A 27,069-nucleotide genomic window follows, 5' to 3' on the forward strand; every position below is an offset into this window, starting at 1 on the left:
GCAAAACCCTGGGCCGTCGCGAAACGCGTGAACTTAACCACTCAGCCACAGGGCTGGCCCCTGCTTCATTTATTTTAAAGACTATGTAGTATTCCAATATTTGGAATAATATCCATTAATGTGACAGTATTGTCTTAGTCCGCTTGGGTTGGGTTCCGGTGAGGACTTCCTTCTTGGCTTGTAGGTGGCCACCTTCTCACTGTGTGCTCACGTGGCCTTTCCTTGGTGCACACTGTGGGGACGAGGGGAAGAGAAAGAGAAAGGGGCAAGGAGAAGGGGAAGAGATGGAGGTAGATAGACGTGTGTGTATTTGGCTTGGAGAACAGCAAGAAGGCCAGTATGGCTGGAGCAGAGCGAGGCAGAGAAAAAAGGAGTAGATGAGGTCTAAAAGGTGTGAGAGGGCATACATGGCCAGATCCTGCCTTGTGGGGTTAGGGTTTCAACAGTTTTGGGAGGATACAGTTCAGTCCATAGCAAGTATGTACAGCTGTTCCCCAACTTACAGTGCTTTGGCTTATGATTTTTCAACTTTATGATGGTGCGAAAGCAACACACATTCAGTAGAAGCCATACTTGGAATTTTGAATATTGCTCTTTTCCCAGGCCAGCAATATGTAGTTAGATACTATCTCGTGACGCTGGGCAGCAACAGTGAGCCATAACTCTCACTCGGCCAGGCGATCATGAGGGTGAACAACTGATTCACTGAGAACCATTCGGTACCCATACAACCATTCTGTTTTTCACTTCAGTAAAGTATTCAATAAATTATGTGAGATATTCAACACTTTATTGTGAAATAAGCTTTGTGTTAGATGGTTTTGCCCAACTTTAGGCTAACGTAAGTGTTCTGAGTACGTTTACCGTAGGCTAGGCTAAGCTATCATGTTCAGTAGGTCAGGTGTATTAAAGACATTTTTTTTTATTGAGTTATTGATAGGTTACAATCTTGTGAAATTTCAGTTGTACATTAATGTTTGTCAGTCGTGTTGTAGGTGCACCACTTCACCCTTTGTGCCCACCCCCCACCCCACCTTTCCCCTGGTATCCACTAAACTGTTCTTAGTCCATAATTTTAAATTCCTCATATGAGTGGAGTCATACACAGATTATCCTTCTCTCGCTGGCTTATTTCACTTAACATAATTCTCTCAAGGTCCATCCATGTTATTGCAAATGGAATGATTTTGTTCTGTTTCGCAGCTGAGTAGTATTCCATTGTATGTATGTACCACATCTTCTTTATCCATTCGTCTGTTGCTGGACACTTAGGTTGCTACCACATCTTGGCTATTGTAAACAGTGCTGCAATAAACATTGGGGTGCATAGGACTTTTGGGATTGCTGACTTCAAGCTCTTTGGATAAATACCCAGTAGTGGGATGGCTGGATCGTATGGTAGTTCTATTTTTAATTTTTTGAGGAATCTCCATACTGTTTTCCATAGTGGCTGCACCAGTTTGCATTCCCACCAGCAGTGTATGAGGGTTCCTTTTTCTCCGCAACCTCTCCAACATTTGTTGCTATTAGTTTTAGATATTTTTGTCATTCTAATGGGTATAAGGTGATATCTTAGTGTAGTTTTGATTTGCATTTCCCTGATGATCAGCGATGATGAGCATCTTTTCATGTGCCTATTGGCCATCAGTATATCTTCTTTGGAGAAATGTCCGTTCATGTCTCCAGCCCTTTTTTTTTTTTTTTAAGATTTTTTTTATTTTTTCCTTTTTCTCCCCAAAGCCCCCCGGTACATAGTTGTGCATTCTTCGTTGTGGGTTCCTCTAGTTGTGGCATGTGGGACGCTGCCTCAGCGTGGTCTGACGAGCAGTGCCATGTCCGCGCCCAGGATTCGAACCGACGAAACACTGGGCCGCCTGCAGCGGAGCGCGCGAACTTAACCACTCGGCCACGGGGCCAGCCCCTCCTGCCCATTTTTTGATTGGGTTGTTTGATGTTTTGTTGTTGAGTTGCGAGAGTTCTTTATATATTATGGATATTAAGCCTTTGTCAGATACATGACTTGCAAATATTTTTTCCCAGTTAGTGGGTTGTTTTTTTTGTTTCAATCCTGTTTTCATTTGCCTTGAAGAAGCTCTTTAATCTGATGAAGTCCCATTTGTTTATTCTTTCTGTTGTTTCCCTTCTCTGAGAAGGCATGGTGTCCAAAAAGATCCTTTTCATGCTGATGTCAAAGAGTGTACTGCCTACGTTTTCTTCCAGAAGCCTTATGGTTTCAGGTCTCACCTTTAGGTCTTTGATCCATTTTGAGTTTATTTTGGTGAATGGTGAAAAAGAATGGTCAATTTTCATTCTTTTACATGTGGCTTTCCAGTTTTCCCAGCACCATTTGTTGAAAAGACTTTCTTTTCTCCATTGTATGCCCTCAGCTCCTTTGTCAAAGATAAGCTGTCCGTAGATGTGTGGTTTTATTTCTGGGCTTTCAATTCTGTTCCATTGATCTGTGCACCTGTTTTTGTACCAGTACCATGCTGTTTTGATTACTGTAGCTTTGTAGTATGTTTTGAAGTCAGGGATTGTGATGCCTCCCGTTTTGTTCTTTTTTCTCAGGATTGCTTTAGAAATTCGGGGTCTTTTGTTGCCCCATATGAATTTTAGGATTCTTTGTTCTAATTCTGTAAAGAATGTCATTGGGATTCTGATTGGGATGGCGTTGAATCTGTAGATTGCTTTAGGTAGAACGGACATTTTAACTATGTTTATTCTTCCAATCCATGTGCATAGAATGTCTTTCCATCTCCTTCTGTCGTCATCCAATTCTCTCAGAAAGGCCTTGTAATTTTCATTATATAGGTCCTTCACTTCCTTAGTTAAATTTACCCCAAGGTATTTTATTCTTTTTGTTGCGATTGTGAATGGTATTGTATTCTTGAGTTCTTTTTCTGTTGGTTCATTACTGGAGTATAGGAATGCTACTGATTTATGCAAATTGATTTTATACCCTGCAACTTTGCTGTAGTTGTTGATTACTTCTAACAGTTTTCCAGTGGATTCTTTGGGGTTTTCTATATATAAGATCATGTCGTCTGCAAACAGCGAGAATTTCACTTCTTCTCTCCCTATTTGGATTCCTTTTATTCCTTTTTCTTGCCTGATTGCTCTGGCCAGGACCTATGTTAAATAAGAGTGGTGTTAGAGGGCATCCTTGTCTCTTTCCTGTTTTCAGGGGGATGGCGTTCACTTTTTGCCCATTGAGTATGATGTTGGCTATGGGTTTGTCGTATATGGCCTATTAAAGACATTTTTGACTTAGGATATTTTCAATTTATGATGGGTTTATCAGGACGTAATCTCATCATAAATTGAGGAAAATCTGTGTATTTATTTATATTTACCAATCCTTTATTGATAACAAGTTATCTCCAATCTTTTGCTATTTAAAACACTCCTGCAATGAGGAATTTATACACATATCTTTTTGCACATACAGGAATGCATCTGTAGGATGAATTTCTAGAAGTGGAATTACTGGTCAAAGAATGTCTCTGTTTTTAAAATTAAACTTTGAAACATATAACTTTGTTTAGTGAATACTAAAGTCTCTCCCTTCTATCCAATAATTAGAGTTTGGGTCACTTCCTGAATCTGAAACACATTTATTTTCTACAATGCAGGAATTTCTGAGAGGATCCTGTGTCAGCTGTAGCATTTTATGTTAACTAAGTTAAATCAGCAGTTTAAAGTTATCTTGCTTCCTTGGTAACCTTTTTGTTCTTCTCTGGTTTGTGAATTAGTATGCAAAAAAGATGAGATTTATCATATTACAGCACTGATAGAATGGTGACCTTTTTTCCCCCAAAATATAGAGGAGAAGGCTAATTTATGGATGGTAGGGAAATATATATATTTATCAAAAGTGATTGAAATGTTCAGTGGGTATTTACTACTCTTTGAATTAGGAATATTTGAAAGCAGATACAGCGTCCCCCATACCAAGGCCCAGGTAATGAGGCCAAGGCTGCCATGCCTCCGTGGGTAGTCGTCCCAGGAGAGAAGCAAACAGCACTGTCTGCTATTTTGGGGAGAGTGGGAAGTAGTTTGCAGTCTGGCCAGAAGATAGAGGAGTATGTTTGCTTCTCTCCTGGGACGACTACCCACGGAGGCATGGCAGCCTTGGCCTCATTACCTGGGCCTTGGTATGGGGGACGCTGTATTTGTTTTCATTTCAGTTTTTTTTATTATGAGAGTAATATATGTTTGTGAAAAAATGAATCAAATAGTGTAAAATTGTGCTAAGTAAAAACCAAAAAGCTAGGGGCCGGCCCGGTGGTGCAGTGGTTAAGTGTGCATGTTCCACTTCAGTGGCCCAGGGTTCACCGGTTTGGATTCCAAGTGCGCACATGGCACTGCTCAGCAAGCCATACTGTGGTAGGCATCCCACATATAAAGTAGAGGAAGATGGGCCTGGATGTTTGCTTAGGGCCAGTCTTCTTCAGCAAAAAGAGGAGGATTGGCAGCAGTAAGCTCAGGGCTAATCTTCCTCAAAAAAAAAAAAAAAGCCTCAGTGGCAGTGGCTACTGTTAACAATTTGGTATCCTTCAAGACATTTTCTATGTGTATATAAATAAATGTCTTTTTCCCTCAGAAATGAGATTATATCAAACATATTGTTCTGCTGTTCACCTTTCACTAAATATATGAGGGAGAACTTTTATTTGGGACATACAGGTTTTAGCCTGGATTTTTAAAAATGCCATTTTAATTTACATAATATTTAAATTTTGTATTTTAACTTTGCTGCCTCTATTTGAAAACATTGAGAAATATTTCTAACAGGTTTTTCTATACGTTGAAGAGGGAAAAAGATTTAGTGTGTGATTTTATAGTTGCTGTCTCTTAGGCATGTTACATTTAAAATGTCATTATAACTCAAAAAACAATGTCTATTTCTTATCTATAATACAGTGTAGTTCCTTACCCTTGGAATACGTAGCAGGGAAGGAGAAGTGGACATAACTCAGAGGGAGACAGAAATGTAAAGATATCAGAAATCTTGGCTGAGTCATCCGTGGTTTCTGGGCCAGCCTGGGCAGAGCACTAAATGCCACTCAGACATTCTGCAACTTTACGAACACTGAGTCCATCAGCAAATCCTCTGGCCTTCAAATGTGCTTAGAATCTCATCGTTTCCTACTATTTCCCCCACTGCCACCTGAGCCAGAGTGACCCTTTGCTGACTGTTAAGTTTAAAACCATCTAGTGGTTTCCTATCTTCCAATGAAAACCAAAATCTTCTTTAAGGCCCACAAGGCACGATCTGGCCATGTATGCCCTCTCACACCTTTTAGACCTCGTCTACTCTTTTCTCTGCCTCACTCCAACCATAGTGACCTTCTTGCTGGCCTTCGAGCCAAACACCCCTGTGCTTGGGACTTTTGTATACCTCTGCCTGAAGTGTACAGGGATTAGAATGCCACATGCGGGGCCCGCCCGGTGGCGCGGTGGTTAAATCCACACGTTCTGCTTTGGCGGCCCAGGGTTTGCCGGTTCGGATCCTGGTGTGGACCTACGCGCCACTTGGCAAGCCGTGCTGTGGCAGGTGTCCCCCATATAGTAGTGGAGGAAGATGGGCACAGATGTTAGCGCAGGGACGGTCTTCCTCAGCAAAAAGAGGACGATTGGCAGCAGATGTTAGCCAGGGCTAATCTTCCTCAAAAAAAAAGAATGCCGCATGGTTCTGCTGCTTCATTTGTTCACGCATCAACTTATCAGTGAGTCCTTTTCTTGACCACCGTAAAATAGCTTTTCCTGTATCCCCTACTCCTCATGCTCTCTAACTACTTTAGTCTTGCTTTATTTTTCTCCATACCACTTTTCATCATCAGACATACTATATACTATATATTTACTTGTTCATTTATTGTCTTTCGTTCCCTACTAGAATGAAATTTCCATTAGTCAGTCCTTCAAACAGTACACATAGTAGGTACTCAGTAAATTTTTATTGAATGAGTGAGTGAACGAATCTATCTAGGTTTTGCTTTCAGAAAACCTGTTAGATAGTGTTATAGTTGCTTTAGTCTCTCTTTCTGTCTCTGATGAGAGGAAAAGTGGGAAGAATTTGAGCTTTTAGAGGAGAGATGGACTGGAGACTTCCAGTAAAGTGGCAGTTAAGCTGTGTACTTTTTTTTTTTTGAGGAAGATTAGCCCTGAGCTAACTACTGCCAATCTTCCTCTTTTTGCTGAGGAAGACTGGCCCTGAGCTAACATCTGTGCCCATCTTCCTCTATTTTATATGTGAAAGGCCTACCACAGCATGGCTTTTTGCCAAATGGTGCCATGTCCGCACCCGGGATCCGAACGGACGAACCCCGGGCTGTCAAGAAGTGCGAACTTAAGCAAGTCTTCTGACTCTTGGTCCGGTGTGTTTTTTCATAATGTGTGAGACATCCTCAGACAATAAAAAAGTCAGTAAAATAGTTCCAACTCTTGCAGCAGGGAATATGATAGGTACACAAACAATAGTCAGACAGACCGTTAAGTACCTTAGAGGCATAAGGATATTGTTTTAAGGGTTTAGAGACAGAGGAGATTACATTTTATTATGGGTGGAGGATTTAAAATATATCCACAAATTGTTTGATACTCCTCTCTTTAAACGATGGAGACTGGGCCTGGCCCCATGGCCGAGTGGTTAAGTTTGTGCGCTCTGCTTCAGCGGCCCAGGGTTTCACCAGTTTGAATCCTGGGTGCGGACATGGCACCACTCATCAAGTCATGCTGAGGCGGCATCCCTCATGCCACAATTAGAAGAACCCACAACTAAAAGTACTCAACTGTGTACTGGGGGACTTTGGGAGAAAAAAAGGAAAAATAAAAAATCTCTCAAAAAAAAAGATGGAGACAAATTCCTCTCCCCCTCTGCTGTATTTGGTGACTAATTAATAGAATGTGATGGAAGTGTTAGAATTCTGAGGCTAGGTCATAAACAACATTGCAGCTTCAGCCTCATTCTCTTTGCAAGAAGCCAGGTGTCATGTTATGGGAATACTCAGGCAGCTCTGTGGAGACATCCACCTTGTGAGGAACCTAAGCGTTTGCTAGCAGGGTGAGTGAGCCATTTGAAAGTGGAGCTGCAACCCTTGTTGATATCTTTAATGCAACCTAATGAGATTGTGAGCCAGAACCACCTACCTGGGCTGCTCCCAAATTCCTGATACCCAGAGGTTGCAAGCTGATAAATTTTTGTTGTTTTAACCTGCTAAGTTTTGTGGCGATTTGTTAATGCAGCAGTAGAAAGCCAGTACAGATTTTGGTTCTGGAAGTGGAGTGCTGCCTAACAAAACCTAAAATGTACGAGTGGCTTTGCAATGGGGCAAGAAGTGGCAACTGGAAGGACTTTGAAGAGAATGCTGGTGAAAGCTTGAGGAGCTTTTAAGAAACTGTTTTTAGAAGGATGATAGTTTTTGAGGAGGCTGTGGGTTTAAAGGAAAGTGAGAAAAATCTTATTGGAAGCTGGAGAAAAGGGGATCCTTGTTGTGTGGTGACAGGAAGTTTAGCAACACTGTTGGCTATAGTAAGTGGAAGGTAGAAAATGTACCTGATGAACCGCATAATGTAGCTAAGGAGATTTCCAGGCAGACTGTTGAAGGTGCTGTCTGGTTTTTTGCTAAATGTAGCAAAATGCCAGAGGAGAGAGAGAAGCTACAGGAAGCCCTGTTAGACAAAAAGGAGCCTAGAATTGCTGATTTTGAAAATTCCCAGCCTCTCTAGGTGTCACACAATGGGTTTTTCTTTGCAGGAAGTTTTTGAATTACTAATTCAATCTTTTTACTCGTTATAGGTCTAGTCAGATACACATGAAAAGATACTCAATGTCGTTAGTCACTAGGGAAGTGCAAATCAAAACCACAGTGAGACACCACTTCACATCCATTAGGATGGCTATAATCAAAAAGACAGACAATATCAAGTGTTGGTGAGCATGTGGAGAAATTGGAACCCTCTTCTGTTGCTGGTACATGCATAAAATGGTGTAGGCAGTTTGGAAAACAGTTTGGCAGTTACTCAAAATGTTAAACATAGTTACCATATAACCCAGCAATTCTGCTCCCTCCTAGGTATATGCCCAAGAGATATGAAAACATATGTCCAAACAAAAACTTGTCCACAGCAACATTTCTCATAATAGCCAAAGAGTAGGAACAACCCAAATGTCCATCAACATTTGGGTAGATGAAATGGTATATCTATACAATGGAATGTTATCTGTTATTAAAAGGGAATAAAGTATCTATACATGCTACAACATGGGTGAACCTCCAAAACATGCTCAGTGAAAGAAGCCAGTCACAAAAGACCAGATATTGTGTGATATATGAAAGGTCCAGAATAGGCAAATCTATAGAGACAGAAAGTAAATCGGTTTCCTGAGGCTGGGGTAGGGTGGGAATGGGGAATGACTTCTAATGGGTACAGGGTTTCTTTTTGGGGTAATGAAAAATGTTTTAAAATTAGATTGTAGTGATCTTTACAAAACTCTGTGGATATACTAAAGAACACTTAACTGTACACTTAAATCGGTGAATTTTATGGTATGTGAATTACATCTCAATAAAGCTGTTAAAATAGAAAGAAAGGCTTCATGGAAGAGGTGGCATTTGAGGCAGACCTTAAAGCAAGGGTTGGATTTTGTTGGAAAGCCGTGGAAGTGGAGTGGGTGTTCTAGTGGCACAGGAGTAGGAAATAGAAGGGGTGTTTGTGAAACAGGGAGTGAAAGTTAGGGGGTCCCCAGGACCACCCTCACTTCTGACACCAACTGCGACTTTGAGGGTCCCCAAACCACTCTCAGGTTTGATAATTTGCCAGGACTCAGAACTCACTGAAAGCTGTTACACTCATGTTTACAGTTTATTACTGTGAAGAGATACAGATTAAAATCAGTCAAGGGCAGATTCTAGGAGAATTTCAAGCACATAGGGCAGAGTCTAGGAGAATTCCAAGCATGAAGCTTCCAGTATCTTCTTTCAGTGGCATATTGGACAGCACTAACTGCTCCCAGAATGATATGTGACAGTACACACAGAACAGTGCCAACCATGGAAGCCCACCAAGCATTGGTGTCCACAGTTTTTATTGGGGATTGGTCGAGTAGACATGGTTGACTACTTGTGTGGTTGACCTTAGTTTCTAGCCTCGATGGAGATCAAGCTGATACTGCATGGCCCAAAGCCCCTACCACTGATCACATTGTTAGCATAGACTGTCTGGTATGGCCCAAAGCCTCTAGGAAAACAAAGACACTATCAGGCAGGACATTCCAGGAATTTAGAAATTACCTCTTAGGAGCCAAGGGCAAAGGCCAGAGTTCTCTTTGGTTAAGATAATTTACTACATAGGGAGTAATTCAGTTTGGCTAGAGTATAGGGAGTATGTAGGGGAGTTGAAGGTGAGATTAGGAGGGTAAACTAGTGCCACGTTGTTGGAGATTCCTGGAAGACATTTGACATAATTGGAACATAGTCTAAGAAGGTTAACCCAACAGTGCTTATATGAGAGTAAGTGGTATACTAAAAGTAGGCTAGAGGAATTTGGAGGATATTGCAGAAGTTTAGGTAAGAAATAACAAGGGCCTGATCCAGGATAGTAAAGTTGAACTTATTTATTTTCGGTGGATTATTGATCTCTATAGTTATGCTCAAGAAGGGCCTAAATGTGGGCGGGGGGGGGCATCTCTCAAATTTTTTTTTTTTTTTTTTAAAGATTTTATTTTTTCCTTTTTCTCCCCAAAGCCCCCCGGTACATAGTTGTGTATTCTTTGTTGTGGGTTCTTCTAGTTGTGGCATGTGGGATGCCGCCTCAGCGTGGTCCAACGAGCAGTGCCATGTCCGCGCCCAGGATTCGAACCAACGAAACACTGGGCCGCCTGCAGCGGAGCGCGCGAACTTAACCTCTCGGCCACGGGGCCAGCCCTCTCAAATATTTTTTTTAAGATGTAACTTTGGTCCAGTTATCTACAGCCCTCAATGTCTCCCCCCTTTTAAAGGACCTTTGCATCTTCCCTACACGTCTGTTTACATTTAGGAGCCAGAAATTGGTACCTGAGTAAGTAGAGGATGATTATAGAGAAAAAAATTTAAAACGTGAAATAGTGCTTGGAAATTGGGAGAACAGATATAGTATAGGCCGATTGTGTGTGTATATATACATATCTACATGTATACTGTGTACACTTCACACACAGTAATACTTCTATTCAGAAAGTTGACACCTTCCAGGGGAACTTGGAGTATGTTCCAGAATGGGGATTCCTCCTCCTCTGGATTTCCATTGAGACACCCTCTTTCCCATGTAAGTGAGCGCAGTGTTCTTTCTTTCATGGGACTTCGTCTCTGCTATTGAGAGGGCCCCATGTGGCCATTGGTGTTTTGGAAGTAGTTAAAATCAGGGGGGCTTAAACAGATCTTCAGAATTAAACAGATCTTCCTTATTAGGGCAAAACTGATGGTAAATGTACTAAAACGTGCTGCGGTGATCTCTGCTATGCATGACATCCTTTAAATGAGAAAAATCTCATTAGCAAGAAGCACCTTTTTAGGAGACTTAGTAATGCTAGTGGGTGTAGATATATTAGGTCTCCAATTTAGGAGTTGTGACACTTAGAAGACATTGCTTTTCTTTTATCCCTCTTGAGTTTTCATTAGGTTTAGATGAAAAACCAGTGCCAGGTGGTTCTAAAGAAGATTCTTGCAATAATTTTCTATTGTTAATACTTTGGGAGGAAAACCTTAACGGTTTTCAGTGGGTGTACCCTCTAATACAGTCTGTGTTTTGGACCTTATGTGTGACATGAGTTAGTGACAGGAGCTCATGTTAGTCTTGATCATAGTATTAGAAAAGCCTTAGTGTTTTCTGACAGCTTTGTTAGTGTTGAAAATGTAATGGGTAGATATATATAAAACAAACTGGAACGTATCCTTGTATCTCCAACTTCTTCCTAAAACATTTATTGAATTGAGTACCCACTATGTGTATTAACCTAGTTGTGTGGAGGACAGGAAAAAAAAAATGTGTGAATCAAATGTTGATCCCAGGATTTTGTAGGATAAATCTTGAAATACCAAGTGATAAATGTCAAGCTCAGAAGAGGAAGAGATCACATCTGGCTGTGGGACTCAGGAATGCTTGGGGCTAAGCTGAAGAATATATAGCATTTCAGAGTTGGGTGTGAAAAAAGCCCTTCCAGAAGCGAGGAAGATGGAGGACATAACAGGGGCTGGCATCTGTCTGATTATTATGTGACAGGGTGCGTGAAGGGTTTTTGGCAGTGGAGGAAAAGGTAAACTGGAATCGTATCAACGTGTGCAGTCCAAGAGTCTATGCTGTGGGTAGTAGAAGACTATTGACAGAACAAGATGGTATGATCACAGTTGTGTTTTAAGAAGATTAATCTAGATATTGGGTGTGGGGCTAATTGAAACAGGTAGTGAATGGGGGCCTGACCAGTTACTGTAATAGTCTAGGACTAGGCAAGAGTTTATGAAATCTTGAACTAGAGTAGTGTGTTGTTCTGCAGGTTTGGAGAGTTTGAAGCAAGTTTTGGGTTAATACTTTGTTACTAATTCAACAGAGCTGACTGAAATTTTTGGAGATGATGAGAATCCTGACAGCTTTTCATGGTCGGCTTCCTTAAGCAGTCTTTCTTAGGACATCCTTATTAGATAGCATCATCCTTTCAGCCTGACTCTATGAGGCATGATAGTGACTGATTGGAAAAGGTTTTCGTCCAAAATGTCATCAAAATAATGCTACAAGAGACTAAGACAGAAGGGGGGACTTGGTGATGATGTTGTTGTGTCTCTAGATGTGGGAAGGGATGAGTGTGGGCCCTGGGAAGCATAAAGGAAGAGGTAGCATGTCAAAAATAATTAAACGTGCAGATTCATGTATTTCAAAGTTATGTCTGTTTAGTTGGAAAGTGAAACTTCATGCACAAATTCAAAACCAGAGTGACCATTATGAAAAAAGGAAGTTGGATCAAATTATGTCCTGGAATTGAAGGCCATGTGAATCATAAAAAAAGAGAATTAAATTGGTTTGAAAGCAGAACTTTAAGACAAAGTTGCAGATAAATTATCAGAAGAGATAAAAATAGAATGAGGGCTAAGCTGAGTTTAGATGCTGTGTAACCAGGAAAACATTTTCTAATAGTAAGAGGAGTGAGATATATGAGCTCAGATCTGCTTTGATAATAGAGTTGTGGAGTATAAGAAAGGGTCACACTATTGGGGTGACTTGCAGTCCCCACCCCCTCAAAAAACCCATCATTCTCTGTAGGAACACATGACAGAGGATCCTTGTGATTAACATCGGGGCTCCATAGTTGTAGGAAGTCAGTTTTTCCTTTCACCACTCTGAAAGAAAACTTGATGGGACCATGAATGTGACATATCAAAGGACTAGATATTCTTTGGTTTGGAGGGAATGTACTTCTTGAAGTTAGGTTCTTCAGGGCATTCTTATAGGGTAAGAATTGTTAATAAAGCTATGGCTCACCAAGGGTTTGGTCCTGTAGGGACCCTATGCCTATTGGACAGGCTTTCTCATACTGTGTATTGTACAGACAGGGGCTGCCTTTATTTTGAGGTAGGGATAATCTGCTCAAGGACTTTGTACCTGGGCCTCTCTCAGTTCCAGACAACCTCTTCTCACTCAGAATGTTAACATTTCCACTGAGATAAATGTAGATCCTTGGAGCCGTGGGTCTTCTAAGACGTCTGTAACTCTGGCAATATCACTCATGACATCACTCTGACCTAAGGAAGGAACATCTTTCTACTCCCGCTGAGAATGGCCAACTTGGTAAAAAGCTTTATTCCAAGATGTTTTGCTAATTGAGGTCTTACTGTTTTCTGACTATCTGTAGTTTTCTGTAAGTCTTCTTTATAGAACTTAGCATACTTGTAGTAATTTAAATGATCTATTATTAGTTTGCCTGTTTTTTTCCATAAAGTATAGGTGTAAGGTCACAAGCCCAGCTGGGCTAGGGTGGTGCGGTGTCGTGCCAAGAGACCAAAGAAACGACCCGGAGACTGCAAACAAGACATACAGGTTTATTGGGTCCTACTTACGGGAGAGTGTCCAGTGGCGGCCAGCTGGTCGGAATTGTGCACCCACAACCGCCCCCCAAGAGAAGCTTGCTTAAGTAAGCAGAGGAACAAAGGCCACATGCTTGCCAAAGGGCTGTCCTTGGTACGACCAGCGTTCCCAGAACAGTAACTCACATGGAGGGGCTTTGTGTCCCTGTAAGATGTAGTGTTCTTCTCGTGGGATAAGGGAGGATCTGGGCTGGCCAGGCACAGATCATTACAAATCCAGTAGCTGGGCTGCCTGCCCAGCAGGGAGCCGGAAGGACACATGGTTGCAATGGGCCTGGGGGTTTCTGCTGAGCAAGCAAGGCCCAGGCCCTACCGTAGGCTTTACCAGAGCTGAAACAGTCTATTCTGTTCATTGCTCCATTCCCAGTACCTAGCGTATAAGTGCTCAACATTCGTTGGCATACTAACTCACATTATTTCGTGTATCTAGGATGTGTTTCTCATAAAATTTAGAGAGCCATCTGCCCGCTTGGGTTTCCTCATAGCATGGTGTCCAAGTTCCAAGAGTGAACATCTCAAGAAAGCAAGGCAGAAATGCATGGTATTTTTATAACCTGGTTTTGGAAATCACGTAGTGTTACTTCTGTCATACTTTATTGCTCAGGCAATCACAAAGTTCTTCCCAAGTTCAAGGTGAGGGAGTATGGACCTCACCACTTGATGGGAGGAGTAGCAAGGTCATATTTTAAGAAGAGCATGTGAAATGGGAGATCTTCTATTAGCCATCTTTGAAAAAAGATAATCTATTACAGTTGTTTGTAGGGTTTTTTTAAATTAAGTTCATAATAGTTTACATCATTGTGAAATTTCACTTGTACATTATTTCTTGTCCGTCACCACATAAGTGCTCCCCTTCACCTGCTGTGCCCACCCCCCAACCCCCTTCCCCTGGTAACCACTGAACCGTTTTCTAAGCCCATGTGTTGTTTATATTCCACATATGAGTGAAATCATATGGTGTTTATCTTTCTTAATCTGGCTTATTTCTCTTAGCATAATATCCTCCACATCCATCCATGTTGTTGCAAATAGGATGATTTTGTCTTTGTTTATGGCTGAGTAGTATTCCACTGTATATATATACCACATCTTCTTCATCCAATCATCAGTCGATGGGCACTTGGATTGTTTCCATGTCTTGGCTATTGTGAATAGTGCTGCAATGAACATAGGGGTGCATATGTTACTTTGGATTGTTGATTTCAAGTTGTTTGGGTAGATACCCAATAGTGGGATAGCTGGGTCATATGCTATTTCCATTTGTAGTTTAGTTTTTTTTTTTTTTGAGGAAGATTAGCCCTGAGCTAACATCTGCTGCCAATCCTCTTTTTGCTGAGGAAGACAGGCCCTGAGCTAACATCTATGCCCATATTCCTGTACTTTATATGTGGGACACCTGCCACAGCATGGTTTGCTGAGTGGTGCCATGTCCGCACCGGGGATCTGAACCGGTGAACCCTGGCCCGCCGAAGCGGAATGTGCGCACTTAACCGCTGCACCACTGTGCCGGCACTTATTTTTAGTTTTCTGAGGAATCTCCATACTGGCTGCACCAGTTTGCATTCCCACCAGCAGTGTATGAGGGTTCCCTTCTCTCCACACCCTCTCCAACATTTGTTATTTTTAGTCTTAGTGATTATAGCCATTGTAAAAGGTGTAAGGTGGTATCTTAGTGTAGTTTTGATTTGCATTTCCCTGATGATTAGTGATGTTGAACATCTTTTCATGTTCATTGGCCATCTCTATGTCTTCTTCTTTGGAAAAATGTCTGTTCATATCCTCTGCCCATTTGTTGATGGGGCTGTTTGTTTTTTTGTGTTTTGTGTGAGTTCTTTATATATTATGGAGAATAACCCCTTGTCAGAATATGATTTGCAAATATGTTCTCCCAATTGGTGGGTTATCTTTTTTTTTCCCTTGACAGCAACACCTTTTATTTTGATGACACCAGTAGACAGTAGGTATGCTGTCTTTAGGTCACATTCCTCTAGAAAAAGGCACACATACTGGCAAATGAAACGAAAGTTGAATTCCCTTAAGAGCAAGTCATTTCCCAAAATAAACAAGTCTCACTAAGAGGGTAGCCCTTTATCTTAACTACTCTTAAGTCTCTCAAAATAAAATACACATGCAAACCCTTTCCACAACTGTCTTAAAAATACTTTTGGTTTTTCTCCTTTGTCCTAATATTTGACAGTTACTATTTAACAACTTTCAACAAAGAGCCAAAATTGTTGATCAAAATTCCAACACTGACTAATAAGGGGTTTAGGAAGACCTCAGGGAAATTTAATGTCATCCATTTTAAAAACTCAAATTACCATTTCAGTTTAGATGTATAGTATTCAGTTTCTTGGGTTCTTAAAAGGGTACAAATTACATTTATCAAATAGATACAAAGTTCGAACAAAATATATTAATATTTCAAAATATATTAATACTTCAATACTCAGGGTAACTCCTGTAGTATTTTGTTTGATTCCACCCCTTGTTTTTTGGGGACCGAGTGTTGAATCTCTAAGCGTTTTCCTTGCACTTCCACTTTCCCAGAGAAAGAATCGATGGCCTTCATGGCCCAGTGCTCGTCGGGGCATCCAGGAAGGCATAGCCGTATTTGACCAAGAACTGGCCACCGTAGGAGATCTTGCGCTCCGCAAACACTTTGTCCAAGTCCGCGGGGGTCACGGTTTCGTTGAGGTTGCTGATGTGAAGCTTGTTCATGGTGGCAGGCTGGGGAGGAACGCGGTCCCTGGCAAGGCCAAGCGAGCGGGCGCAGACAGTGAGCATCCTAGGCTGAGAGGCGGGAGGCCTGCGGCTACCCTTGCACCCCACCCCTGAAGTTGTCCGGAGCCGGCGGGGAGGGCACGGCAGTGTTGGGGGAGGCCTGGGAGAAGTGCCTGCGGCGCTGGGAAGCGGACAACGCGGCGCTGCTCCTTCCCTTCTGTCAGAGAGGGCTGGTGTGTCATGTTTCTCCCTATCTTTTTGTTTTGATCTTAGTTTCTTTTGCCTTGGAGCTCTTTAGTCTGATGAAGTCCCACTTGTTTGTTTGTTTTGTTTCTCTTGTCTGAGAAGATGTGGTATTTGAAAAGATCCTTTTTAGTTCATGTCAAAGAGTGTACTACCTATATTATCTTCCAGGAGTTTTATGGTTTCAGGACTTATCTTCAAGTCTTTGATCCATTTTGAGTTTATTTTTGTGTATGATGTGAGATAATGGTCTACCTTCATTCTTTTGCGCGTGGCTGTCCAGTTTTCCCAGTATGTTTTATTGAAGAGACTATCTTTTCTCCATTGGGTGTTCTTGGCACCTTTGTCAAAGGTTAGCTGTCCATAGATGTGTGGTTTTATTTCTGGGCTTTCAGTTCTGTTACATTGATCTCTGTGCCTGTTTTTGTACCAGTACCATGCTGTTTTGATCACTATGGCTTTGTAGGACATTTTGAAGTCAGAGATTGTGATGCTTCCAGCTTTGTTCTTTTTGCTCAGGACTGCTTTAGCAATTTGGGATCTTTGGTTGCCCCATATGAATTTTAGGATTCTTTGTTCTATTTCTGTGAAGAATGTCATTGGGATTCTGATTGGGATTGCACAGAATCTGTAGATTTCTTTGGGTAGTATGGACATTTTCACTATGTTTATTCTTCCAATCCATGTGTATGGAATCTCTTTACATCTCTTTATGTCATTATCAATTTCTTTCAGTAATGTGTTATAGTTTTCATTGTATAAGTCTTTCACCTCCTTGGTTAAATTTATTCCTAGGTACTTTATTCCTATTTTATTCTTTTTGTTGTGATTGTAAATGGAATTGTATTCTTGAGTTCTCTTTCTGTAACTTCATTATTTAGAGTATAGAAATGCAACTCGTTTTTGTGAGTTGATTTTGTACCCTGCAACTTTACTGTAGTTGTTAATTATTTCTAATAGTTTTCCGATGGATTCTTTAGGGTTTTCTATGTATAAGATCACGTCATCTGCAAACAGCGAGTTTCACTTCTTCACTCCCTATTTGGATTCTTTTTATTCCTTTCTCTTGCCTAATTGCTCTGGCCAAAACCTCCAGTACCATGTTGAATAAGAGTGGTGATAGTGGGCATCCTTGTCTTGTTCCCGTTCTCAGAGGGATGGAGTTCAGTTTTTCCCCATTGAGTATGATGTTGACTGAGGGTTTGTCATATTGGGCCTTTATTATGTTGAGGTAATTTCCTTCTATCCCCATTTTATTAAGAGTGTTTATCATAAATGACTGTTGGATCTTGTCAAATGCTTTCTCTGCTTCTATTGAGATGATCATGTGGTTTTTATTCCTCATTTTATTAATGGTAGTGTATCACATTGATTGATTTGCAGATGTTGAACTATCCCTGTGTCCATGATATAAATCCCACTTGATCATGATGTATGATCTTTTTGATGTGTTGCTGTATTTGGGTTGCCAATATTTTGTTAGGATTTTTGCGTCTATGCTCATCAGCGATATTGGCCTGTAGTTTTCCTTTTTTCTGTTGTCCTGTCAGGCTTTGATATCAGAGTGATGTTGGCCTCATAGAATGTCTTAGGGAGCGTTCCATCTTCCCTAATTTTTTTGGAATAGCTTGAGAAGGATAGGTATTAAATCCTCTCTGAAAATTTGGTAGAATTCTCCAGGGAAGCCATCTGGTCCTGGGCTTTTATTTTTTGGTATGCTTTTGATTACTGTTTCAATCTATTTACTTGTGACTGGTCTATTCATATTCTCTGTTTCTTCTTGATTCAGCTTTGGGAGGTTGTAAGAGTCTAAGAATTTATTCATCTTCTCTAGATTGTCCATTTTGTTGGCATATCTCTTTTCATAGGATTTTCTTATAATCCATTGTATTTCTGTGGTATCCATTGTAATTTCTCCTCTTTCATTTCTAATTTTATTTATCTGAGCTTTCTCTCTTTTTTTCTTTGTAAGTCTGGCTAGGGGTTTGTCAGTTTTGTTTATCTTCTCAAAGAACCAGCTCTTAGTTTCATTGATCCCCTCTACTTCCCTTTTTGTTTCAATAGCATTTATTTCTGCTCTGATTTTTATTATTTCTCTCTTTCTGCTGACTTTGGGCCTTGTTTGTTCTTCTTTTACTGATTCAGTTGGGTGTAGTTTGAGATGGCTTATTTGGGATTTTTCTTGTTTGTTAAGGTGAGCCTGTATTGTGATGAATTTCCCTATAAATACAGCTTTTTTTTTTTTTTTGAGGAAGATTATCCATGAGCTAACATCCGTGCCCATCTTCCTCTACTTTCTATGTGGGACGCCTGCCACAGCATGGCTTGCCAAGTGGTGCTATGTCTGCACCCGGGATCCAAACCGGCAAACCCCGGGCTGCTGAAGCAGAACGTGCATATTTAACCACTGTGCCACTGGGCTGGCCCCTTAATATGGCTTTTGCTGCATCCCATATGAATTGGTGTGATATGTTTTCATTTTCATTTGTCTCCAGATATTTTTTTGTTTCTCCTTCAATTTCTTCAATGATCCATTGGTTGTTCAATGGCATGTTGTTTAGTCTCCACATCTTTGTCCCTTTCTCAGCATTTTTCTTGTAATTAATTTCTAGCTTCAAAGCATTGTGATTGGAAAAGATGCTTGTTATTTCAATCTTCTTAAATTTGTTGAGGTTTGCCTTGTTTCCCAACATATGGTCTATCCTTCAGAATGTGTATGCACTTGAGAAGAATGTATATTCTGCTGTTTTTGGTTGGAGTGTTCTGTATATGTCTGTTAAGTCCAGCTCGTCTAGCTTTTCATCTAATTCCACTGTTTCCTTGTTGATTTTCTGTCTGGATGATCTGTCCATTGATGTGAGTGGAGTGTTGAGGTCCCCTACTATTATTATGTTTTTGTTAATATCTTAGGTTTGTTAATAGTTGCTTTGTGTACTTTGGTGCTCCTGTGTTGGGTGCATAGACATATTTATAATGTTATGTCTTCTTGGTGGAGTGTCCCTTTGATCATTATGCACTGCCTCTCTTTGTCTCTCTTTACCTGCCTTATCTTGAAGTCTACTTTGTCTGATATAAGTATTGCAACACCTGCTTTCTCTTGTTTGCCATTAGCATGGAGTATCATCTTCCATCCCTTCACTCTGAGCTTGTGTTTGTCATTGGAGCTGAGATGTGTTTCCTGGAGGCAGCATGTTGTTGGGTCTTGTTCTTTAATCCATCTTGCCACTCTGTCTTTTTATTGGAGAATTCAATCCATCTACGTTTAGGGTGATTATCAATATGAGGGCTTAATGCTGCCATTTTATCACTCGTTTTCTGGTTCTCCTGCATTTCCTTTGTTTCTCATCCTGTGTATTTTCGTCTACCAATCAAGTTATGTAGGTTTTTATGTTGTGTTTCTTTGTTTTCTCCTTATTTATGTCTCTGTTCTGCTTTTTTGTTTAGTGGTTACCATGAGGTTTGTGTTCAAAATCTGATAGATAAGACAGTCCATTTTCTGATGGCCTCTTCTTTCCTTAGACTAAACCAATTCAGTCCCTTTCCTCTTCCCCTCCTAAGTTGTTTTTCTCATATCTTATTCCATCTTGTGTTGTGAGTTTGTGGTTAAAATGACAAGACTGTCTTTGTTTTTGGCATTTTCCTTCCCTTTATCTTCAATGCTATACTTGAGTATTTGCTAACCTGTTCTGATGTATGACTACAATTTTCTGATTTTGTCTACCTATTTATCTCCTTACTTTGTGCTTTGTAACCCCTTTCTCCCCCCCTTTTTTTTTCCTCAGGTATGTTGGCCTTCTTGAGGATTTCTTGTAGAGGGGTTCTCATGGCTATGAACTTCCTTAGATTTTGTTTATCTGGGAAAGTTTTTATTTCTCCATTGTATCTGAAGTATATTTTTGCTGGATAGAGTATTCTTGGCTGAAAGTTTCTGTCCTTCAAAGATTTGAATATGTCATTCTATTCTCTCCTAGCCTGTAAGGTTTCTGCAGAGAAATCTGCTGAAAGCCTGATAGGGGTTCCTTTATATGTTATTTTCTTCTGCCTTGCTGCCCTTAGTATTTTTTCTTTGTCATTCACTTTTGCCAGTTTCACAACTATATGCCTTGCAGTAGGTCTTTTTACATTGACATATTTAGGAGATCTGATAGCCTTTTCCACATGGATTTCCCTCTCCTTCCACAGGTTTGGGAAGTTTTCTGCTGCTCTTTCTTTGTACAAGCTTTCTGCTCCATTCTCCTTCCCTTCTCCCTCTGGAATATCTCTAATTCTTATGTTGCATTTCCTAATTGAGTCAGATATTTCTTGGAAATTTTCTTCATTCCTTTTTAGTCTTAGTTCTCTCTCCACCTCTATCTCAAGCATTTCAACATGTCTGTCCTCTATTATGCTGATTCGCTGCTCTATGATATCTGCTCAAGTGTTCAGGGAATCCATATTTTGTTTTATCTCATTGATTGTGTCTTTCATCTCCAATATTTCTGACTGATTCTTCTGTTTAGTTTCCATCTCTTTTGTGAAATAGCTTCTGAACTCGTTGAATTGTTTCTCTACATTCTAACTTGTTGAGTTTTTTAATCATAGCTATTTTGAATTCTCTGTCATTTAGATTACATATTTCTGTGTCCTCAGGACTAATTTCTGGGTACTTGTCATTTTCTCTGTGGTCTGGAGATTTAATATAATTTTTAATACTGCTAGAGGGTGTGGCTCTGTTTTTGCACATCGTTGTATTTGGTTGCAGTTACTGCCTATCGCCACTGGGTAGGGGTTAAGAGCCGCATATTCTGAGTGCTCTGCTTTCAGTTGAAATCCTGGGCACTGGAGCTGGGGCTGGTCGGGTAGGGGGAGGGGCACTTTCTTCTGTGTGCTCTCGGGAGTTTTCTCTCTCTGCTCATACTCTGCTTTCCTGGGGTGTTGGCTTGATGAGGTCACCCCCCATGATAGCTTTCACCCTTGTAAAGGGCTTCCCTTTAGGCTGCAAGGGTCCTCGGGGATCTTTGACGTTCCTACAAACGAACATCCCCTCCCCCCTTCCTTCTGTCTCAAAGGCCACACACGGTCCTGGGTCACAGTCTTTTGGGGAGGGAGTGAAGTTTTCTCTTAACCCTGTTCCACCTTCTCCGAGGGGAGCTCCAGCCTCTCCACCCTCCATCCTATGGCTGTGTGGGTCTCTCACACATCTTTTGTGTTGTGTTTGGATGTTCTCTGTTGGAGTATGAATGTCTTTTTCATTGTACAGTGGAGGGGAGAGATTACCAGGAGAGCTCACTCTGCCATGATGTTATTGATTGTAGTGGGTTTTTTAATCACATTTGGAAAAATTTTGATCTCTCTTTCTTCAAATATATTTTCTGTCCCTTCTCCACCTTGTTTTTTGGAACTCTCATTATATGTATGTTTGATATCCCACAGATCATTAAGACTTTGTTCTTTTTCAGTTTGTTTTTTTGTCTTTGCTTCATTTTGGATAGTTGATATTGCTTTGTCTTCAGGTTCACTGTTATTTTCTTCTGTAGCCTCTAATCTGTTAAGCCATTTGTGAATTTTTCATATCTTCTGTTTCTCTTATTATTTTCATATTTTCCTTTAAATCATCAAGCATATTTATAGTAACTGTTTTAAAGTTTTGTCTGCTAATTCTTTTGTCCCTGACATTTCTGGCCCCGTTTCTAGTATTCCTATTAGCTGATCCCGTCTCCCCTCTCCATTATGGATGTTTTCCTGCTTCTTTTCACATATCTAGTAATTTTTTATTGCATACTAGATATCATGAGTGCTACATTCTTGGGTATCTGGATTTTATTGTCTTTAAAGAATATTGAAATTTGTTTTGGCAGGTAATTATTTGCTAATTAGCTTGATACTTTAAATGCTTGCTTTTTTTTCCTTAAAGATTGGCACCTGAGCTAACGACTGTTGCCAATCTTTTTTTTTTCCTTTCTGCTTTTTCTCCCCAAATCCCCCCAGTTCATAGTTGTATATTTTAGTTGTGGGTCCTTCTAGTTGTGGCATGTGGGACACTGCCTCAGCATGGCCCAGTGAGTGGTGCCATGTCCATACCCAGGATCTGAACCAGTGAAACCCTGGACCACCACAGCAGAGCATGCAAACTTAACCACTCGACTACAGGGCTGGCCCCTAAATGCTTGCTTTTAAAAAAGCTTTGTTAGGACAGGTTTGGAATAGCTTTTGCTCTAGGGCTAGTTTAGCTCTACTGCTAACGGGTGATCTTTCTGAAAACTCTACTGAGTGCCCCTGGTATTCAAGAAGGTCTCTCACTCTGGCTAGTGTGGGAACTCTCCCAGCCTTGCGTTATCTCTGGGAATTATTCAGCTTGCAGTTCTCATTATTTCTTTGGCTTCATGGGGTGTCACCTCACACATGTGTAGGTTAGTATTCAGCAATAGACTGAAGAAATCTCTATGTAGATTTCTGGATGTATTTCTATGCTGTGTGAGTCCCAGCCACCTCAGCTTCCAATCTCAAATTACTCGGTTCATCAAGGCTGCAATGCTCTGTGTGGGTACTGTACTCTCTCTATACGTTGCAGTCTGGCAGGTGCTTCCAAGCAGAAAGATAGGGTGATCCCAGGGCTCACCTCATTTGTTTTCCTATTCTCAGGGATCACAGTCCTAAACTGCCTCTGTCTGTTGTCAAAAATCAGTTGTTTGATATCTAGTTTTCTAGTTTTGTATGGTGAAAGGGAAAGTTCTGTACCAGTACTACAAGTCAAAGTATGAATTTTACATCCAGGATTTATTTCTTTTTTTAACCACTTAAAGTACATTTTAGTTTCCAAATGTAAAAATGAAGTCAACTTGGGCTAAAACTAATAATTTGGGTTCAAGTTTCAGGCCTACTTCCAATTTGCTGTATAAATATTGGCAAATACCATTTCTTCTTTGGCTTTCACAGCCAAATTGAATTGAAATATAATCCTGTCCTCCCTACTTCTCAGGCATTCCATAATGAGCAAATCGAAACAAAAACAAATGACACTAAATAGGATGAGGTGATAAAAGTTGACACTTCTCAAACTCTCTGGCCCATCTTCCAATTCATTCTCCAAAGTATAAAGGGTCCCGAGATGAAAGTGTGGTAAGACTGGTGCTGGTTCATTGCTGTTCCTCTTAATAATTGCCAATTATTATTGAATGCTATACAGGAACTATGTGAGCTTTTTATGAGAATTAACTTGCCAAATCCTCATAACTGCCCCACGGGACAGGTAATATTATTGTCCCCATTTCTCACATGAGAATGAGACACAGAGAAATTAAATGACTTGTGGAGGGTCACACAGCTAATAAGTGGCAGTGGTAGACTTGGTACTGATTGGAAATGAAGCTGAGTCACTCTGGAGCCATGCTCTTAACCACTATGTGACTATTTGAAAACTCCTGAAAATGCATTAACTGCTGCTGCTGACAATCATTAATTGTCTTTAAGGGAGCGAGCATCATCCTGGAATCCCTTCAAGAAATCCTGTTTGTTTAGTCAGCCTATCTGATTTCTATGGGGAAGCAGAAAGATTGGGCTATCGTTGGAATACATGATTCCTGAGAAAAACAAACACCATCAGTATGGCAGGACATGGTGGAAGATGACGTACAGCAAAAACTACCTAGAGAATAGGATCTGAGTGGAGTCCAAAGGGCCCAGTGTGGTTCCAAGAGGTTCACTGGTGTTTATGGAATCTCTCTCGTCTGGCAGCTGTACTGATATTAATAGGTTCTATTATTCTTTTTCTCCCCACTTCTCAGACACACTTAATCAAGCCAAGCACCAAAATGCCAACACTCTTTCCTGGAGAGAGAAAGGTTAAGATTTCTTTTACTCAAAGAAGAACTCCACCTGCAGGCGTTCGGCAGACCAGCATTGCTTCATTCTTCACCTTGCAGCCAGGTATGGTGATCCATCTGGGAGCACCCAGGGAGCGTAAAGGAGTGTGTGCATTTTTCCATGCTGGAATATTTATAAGTGGTGACAGCAGTGTGTTGTGTTAAACTTAGCTGACCTGTTAGAAGAGGTTATAAAACACAAATCATTGCCTTTTGAAAAGCAATGTATACTGTACGTGCTTTTCCAAACATACTTTCCTGGTTCTGTTTTTCTTAGTCTAATATTAAATATTTTTATTCCCTGACAGAGCAGTGAGGAAAGGTATACTTGGGAGTTGGGGGTGCCTAAAGGAGCTGATCTGCATTAGTTAGGTATATGTCTTGGATTGGTAACAATGAGTAGTCTGTATGAGATTAATTGATATTTCTGTATGGAGCTCCTCAAATTAGCCAAGGTTCAAAGATGCCTTTTCTTAGAAAGATTGGCATAAAGTTGGCTTGTGTCTCATCATCCTTTCGCAGTTCCTTGCTTGCATGTTCCTCCTCAGGGGATAGGCTGCCTCAGAGTAGGCTGGGGCTTAGAGAGCAGAGTTCCTGCCAAGTGGAGGGTACTGGGAGGAGAGTAACTCTTGGTGTGATTCCTAGGATTGTTTTGCATCAGCCTTCAAAATGCACTCTCCCTACTCCAAACAAAAACTTAGACACCTTTTTGCTTTAAGTAACTAGGGCAGATATTTTTTAAAAACACTTTCCATTTTAAAATTCTGGTATATTCTATAGTCTGCATTTAATTCTTAGGCAAAATTGAGAACCCTTTCACAAATCATAGGTTCTGTACTATAATTCTTGGAGAAGGAAAGGGGAAATCAGTCATTCAGCTTTGTTTGTAATTAGTTCTTAGTATAATTTGGGGTGGGGGGGAGTGGGAATTCCATGTCATTTGTCCGTAAGGCAGAACGGGATCCATTTCACTCCTGATCACATGGACAGGGTGGATAATCATAGTTGTTTTTAATTATTGTCCTTCCTACTGATTGACTTAGCATCTAACTGTATCTTTACTCTCTCTCTACCATGCAGTGTTTGGGGAGTGGGGAACCTACATTCTTCACACTGTCACCAGCAGGTTTTTCAGAGTTGAATGGTTAATGTGATCTTTGAGACCTTACAAAAATAGTGTGTATTGAGCATGTTTCTCAAAGGATAATATCCAGGAGTAATATTTGGCCAGGATCACTATTTAGCAGAAACCACATTAAATTAAAAAAAAAAGCAAAACTGATGAGCCCTATGTTAAACAAATCCCACGTATGAAAACTCAGGGGGAAAAGTAGGCCGTGGTCTGATTACATGACATGTTTGACTTAATAGGTAGGTCATGTGAAACATCTATATATTTGAGTAGGGGAATATAAAATCTGTGTTTTAGAAAGATCATTCAGGAGAGAATAGAGAGACTGAAAGCAGGAAGATCAGCTACAGAGGTATGTGAAGAGTCTAAGACCCCTGTACTATGTAGTGATAGTAGCTGATACTGATCTCAGAAAAAGCCAACCAAATCCTGCTCGTGGCAGAGTTCCCCTGCAGAACAGTATTTTTTCATGTCTATTTTACTAGGAAAGACAAACAGTGACCAGAGGAGTGTTTCATCTCACGTACAGAGTCAGACCAACAAAGAATCTAAGAAAGACGCAACCCAGCAAGGACATCCGACCCAGGGCTTGGTGGATGATTGCATGGCACCCCCTTTAGCCACTTCAACCCCTGCAGACATCCAGGAAGCTGGACTTTGTCCTCAGTCCCTCCAGCCTTCTGCCCACCACAGAACAGGAACCCCATTCTTGACTGTGCTGTCTTTGTTCCAGCCTGACACCTCAGTCTGCGCTGGAGAGAGTAAAGACTCCCTGGCTTGTTCCTTCACTCAGGACTTGGAAAGTTCTTGCTTGCTGGGCCAAAAGGAGGGCGTGAAGGATTCTTCCTGGAAAAAGGAATGGCTTCATGGACCTAAGAAAAAGAACTGTCAGGCTGTGGAGAGACATAGTAAACCACCTGGGGGCAAGGGCTATCAGCCCTTGCACAAGACTAAATTTGAGAAGGTGTCTGCCAAGGAACACAGGAGGGATTTCTGGAGTGGAGAAAACACAGAGTCAGTGAAACAAAGCCCTTGTCCTGTTCCTGTGTTTTCTTGGGACAGTGAAAACAATGACAAGGACTCCTGCAGCCAGCTTTTCACTGAGGATTCTCAGGGCCAGCGGGTTATTGCCCACAACTCAAGAGCTCCTTTCCGAGACGTAACCAACAACAGGAATCAGAGCTTAGGGTGGTTTCCTAACAGCACTTGGGCTCAGTGCCAGGATGGGCCCACTCAGTTAAATCTGCAGCCTGATGTACTCTTTACCCAGGACTCTGAAGGTAATCAAGTTATCAGGCACTAAGTCTAAATGGGTTTGGTTCTAAAAGTACTTTGAAACGACAGAGATATAGGAAAATATCTTGCGGGGGGTGGGGTGGAGTGGGTTATGTTTGGGTAGGAGGGAGGCATTGGATGAAGCTGTTAATTATTGAGCATTTTCTTTGTGTAAATAGAGCAGGTGGTGCCACTTGAGACAGTATGATTGGTATTGTGCCTGTCCCTAAGGAAGAGGTGGCTCGTAAATTCCCTGTGTCAGTCAGGAGCAGTGAGGGGGCAGGGCAGGTACTTATCCCTCCACCAAAGAGCCTGTTACTCAGCTTGCACAGAGCCACCTCTTTGCCCTTTCAGATGCCTGACTGGGACATTGCTTCTTACAGATGTGTGTTCTTTTAATCTCTGGCTGTAGTCATACTCACTCAACCTAAGCTTGGGACCATTATTCCTGACACTTTTTTGTTTTGTTTTTTATAAACTTTTTTTTTTTAAAGATTTTCTTTTTTTTCCTTTTTCTCCCCAAAGCCCCCCGGTACATAGTTGTATATTCTTCGTTGTGGGCCCTTCTAGTTGTGGCATGTGGGACGCTGCCTCAGCATGGTTTGATGAGCAGTGCCATGTCCGCGCCCAGGATTCGAACCAACGAAACACTGGGCCGCCTGCAGCGGAGCGCACGAACATAACCACTCGGCCACGGGGACAGCCCCTCCTGACACTGTTTTGAGTGATAAGGCAAAGC

At 41.1% G+C, this 27,069-nt stretch overlaps 1 protein-coding gene across 1 annotated transcript in view; it reads left to right on the plus strand.

Moving 5' to 3' along the window:
• The window catches only part of AUNIP (aurora kinase A and ninein interacting protein), a 30,688-nt gene that overhangs the window by 2,094 nt on the left and 1,525 nt on the right, over positions 1-27,069 (plus strand). The window contains 2 exon segments of the mRNA XM_014855020.3: positions 23,846-23,987; positions 25,541-26,335. Coding sequence (XP_014710506.1) covers positions 23,846-23,987; positions 25,541-26,335 — 937 coding nt within the window.

This window comes from Equus asinus, chromosome 5 (genome assembly GCF_041296235.1).
Source record: "Equus asinus isolate D_3611 breed Donkey chromosome 5, EquAss-T2T_v2, whole genome shotgun sequence".
NCBI classification, from domain to species: Eukaryota; Metazoa; Chordata; class Mammalia; order Perissodactyla; family Equidae; genus Equus; species Equus asinus.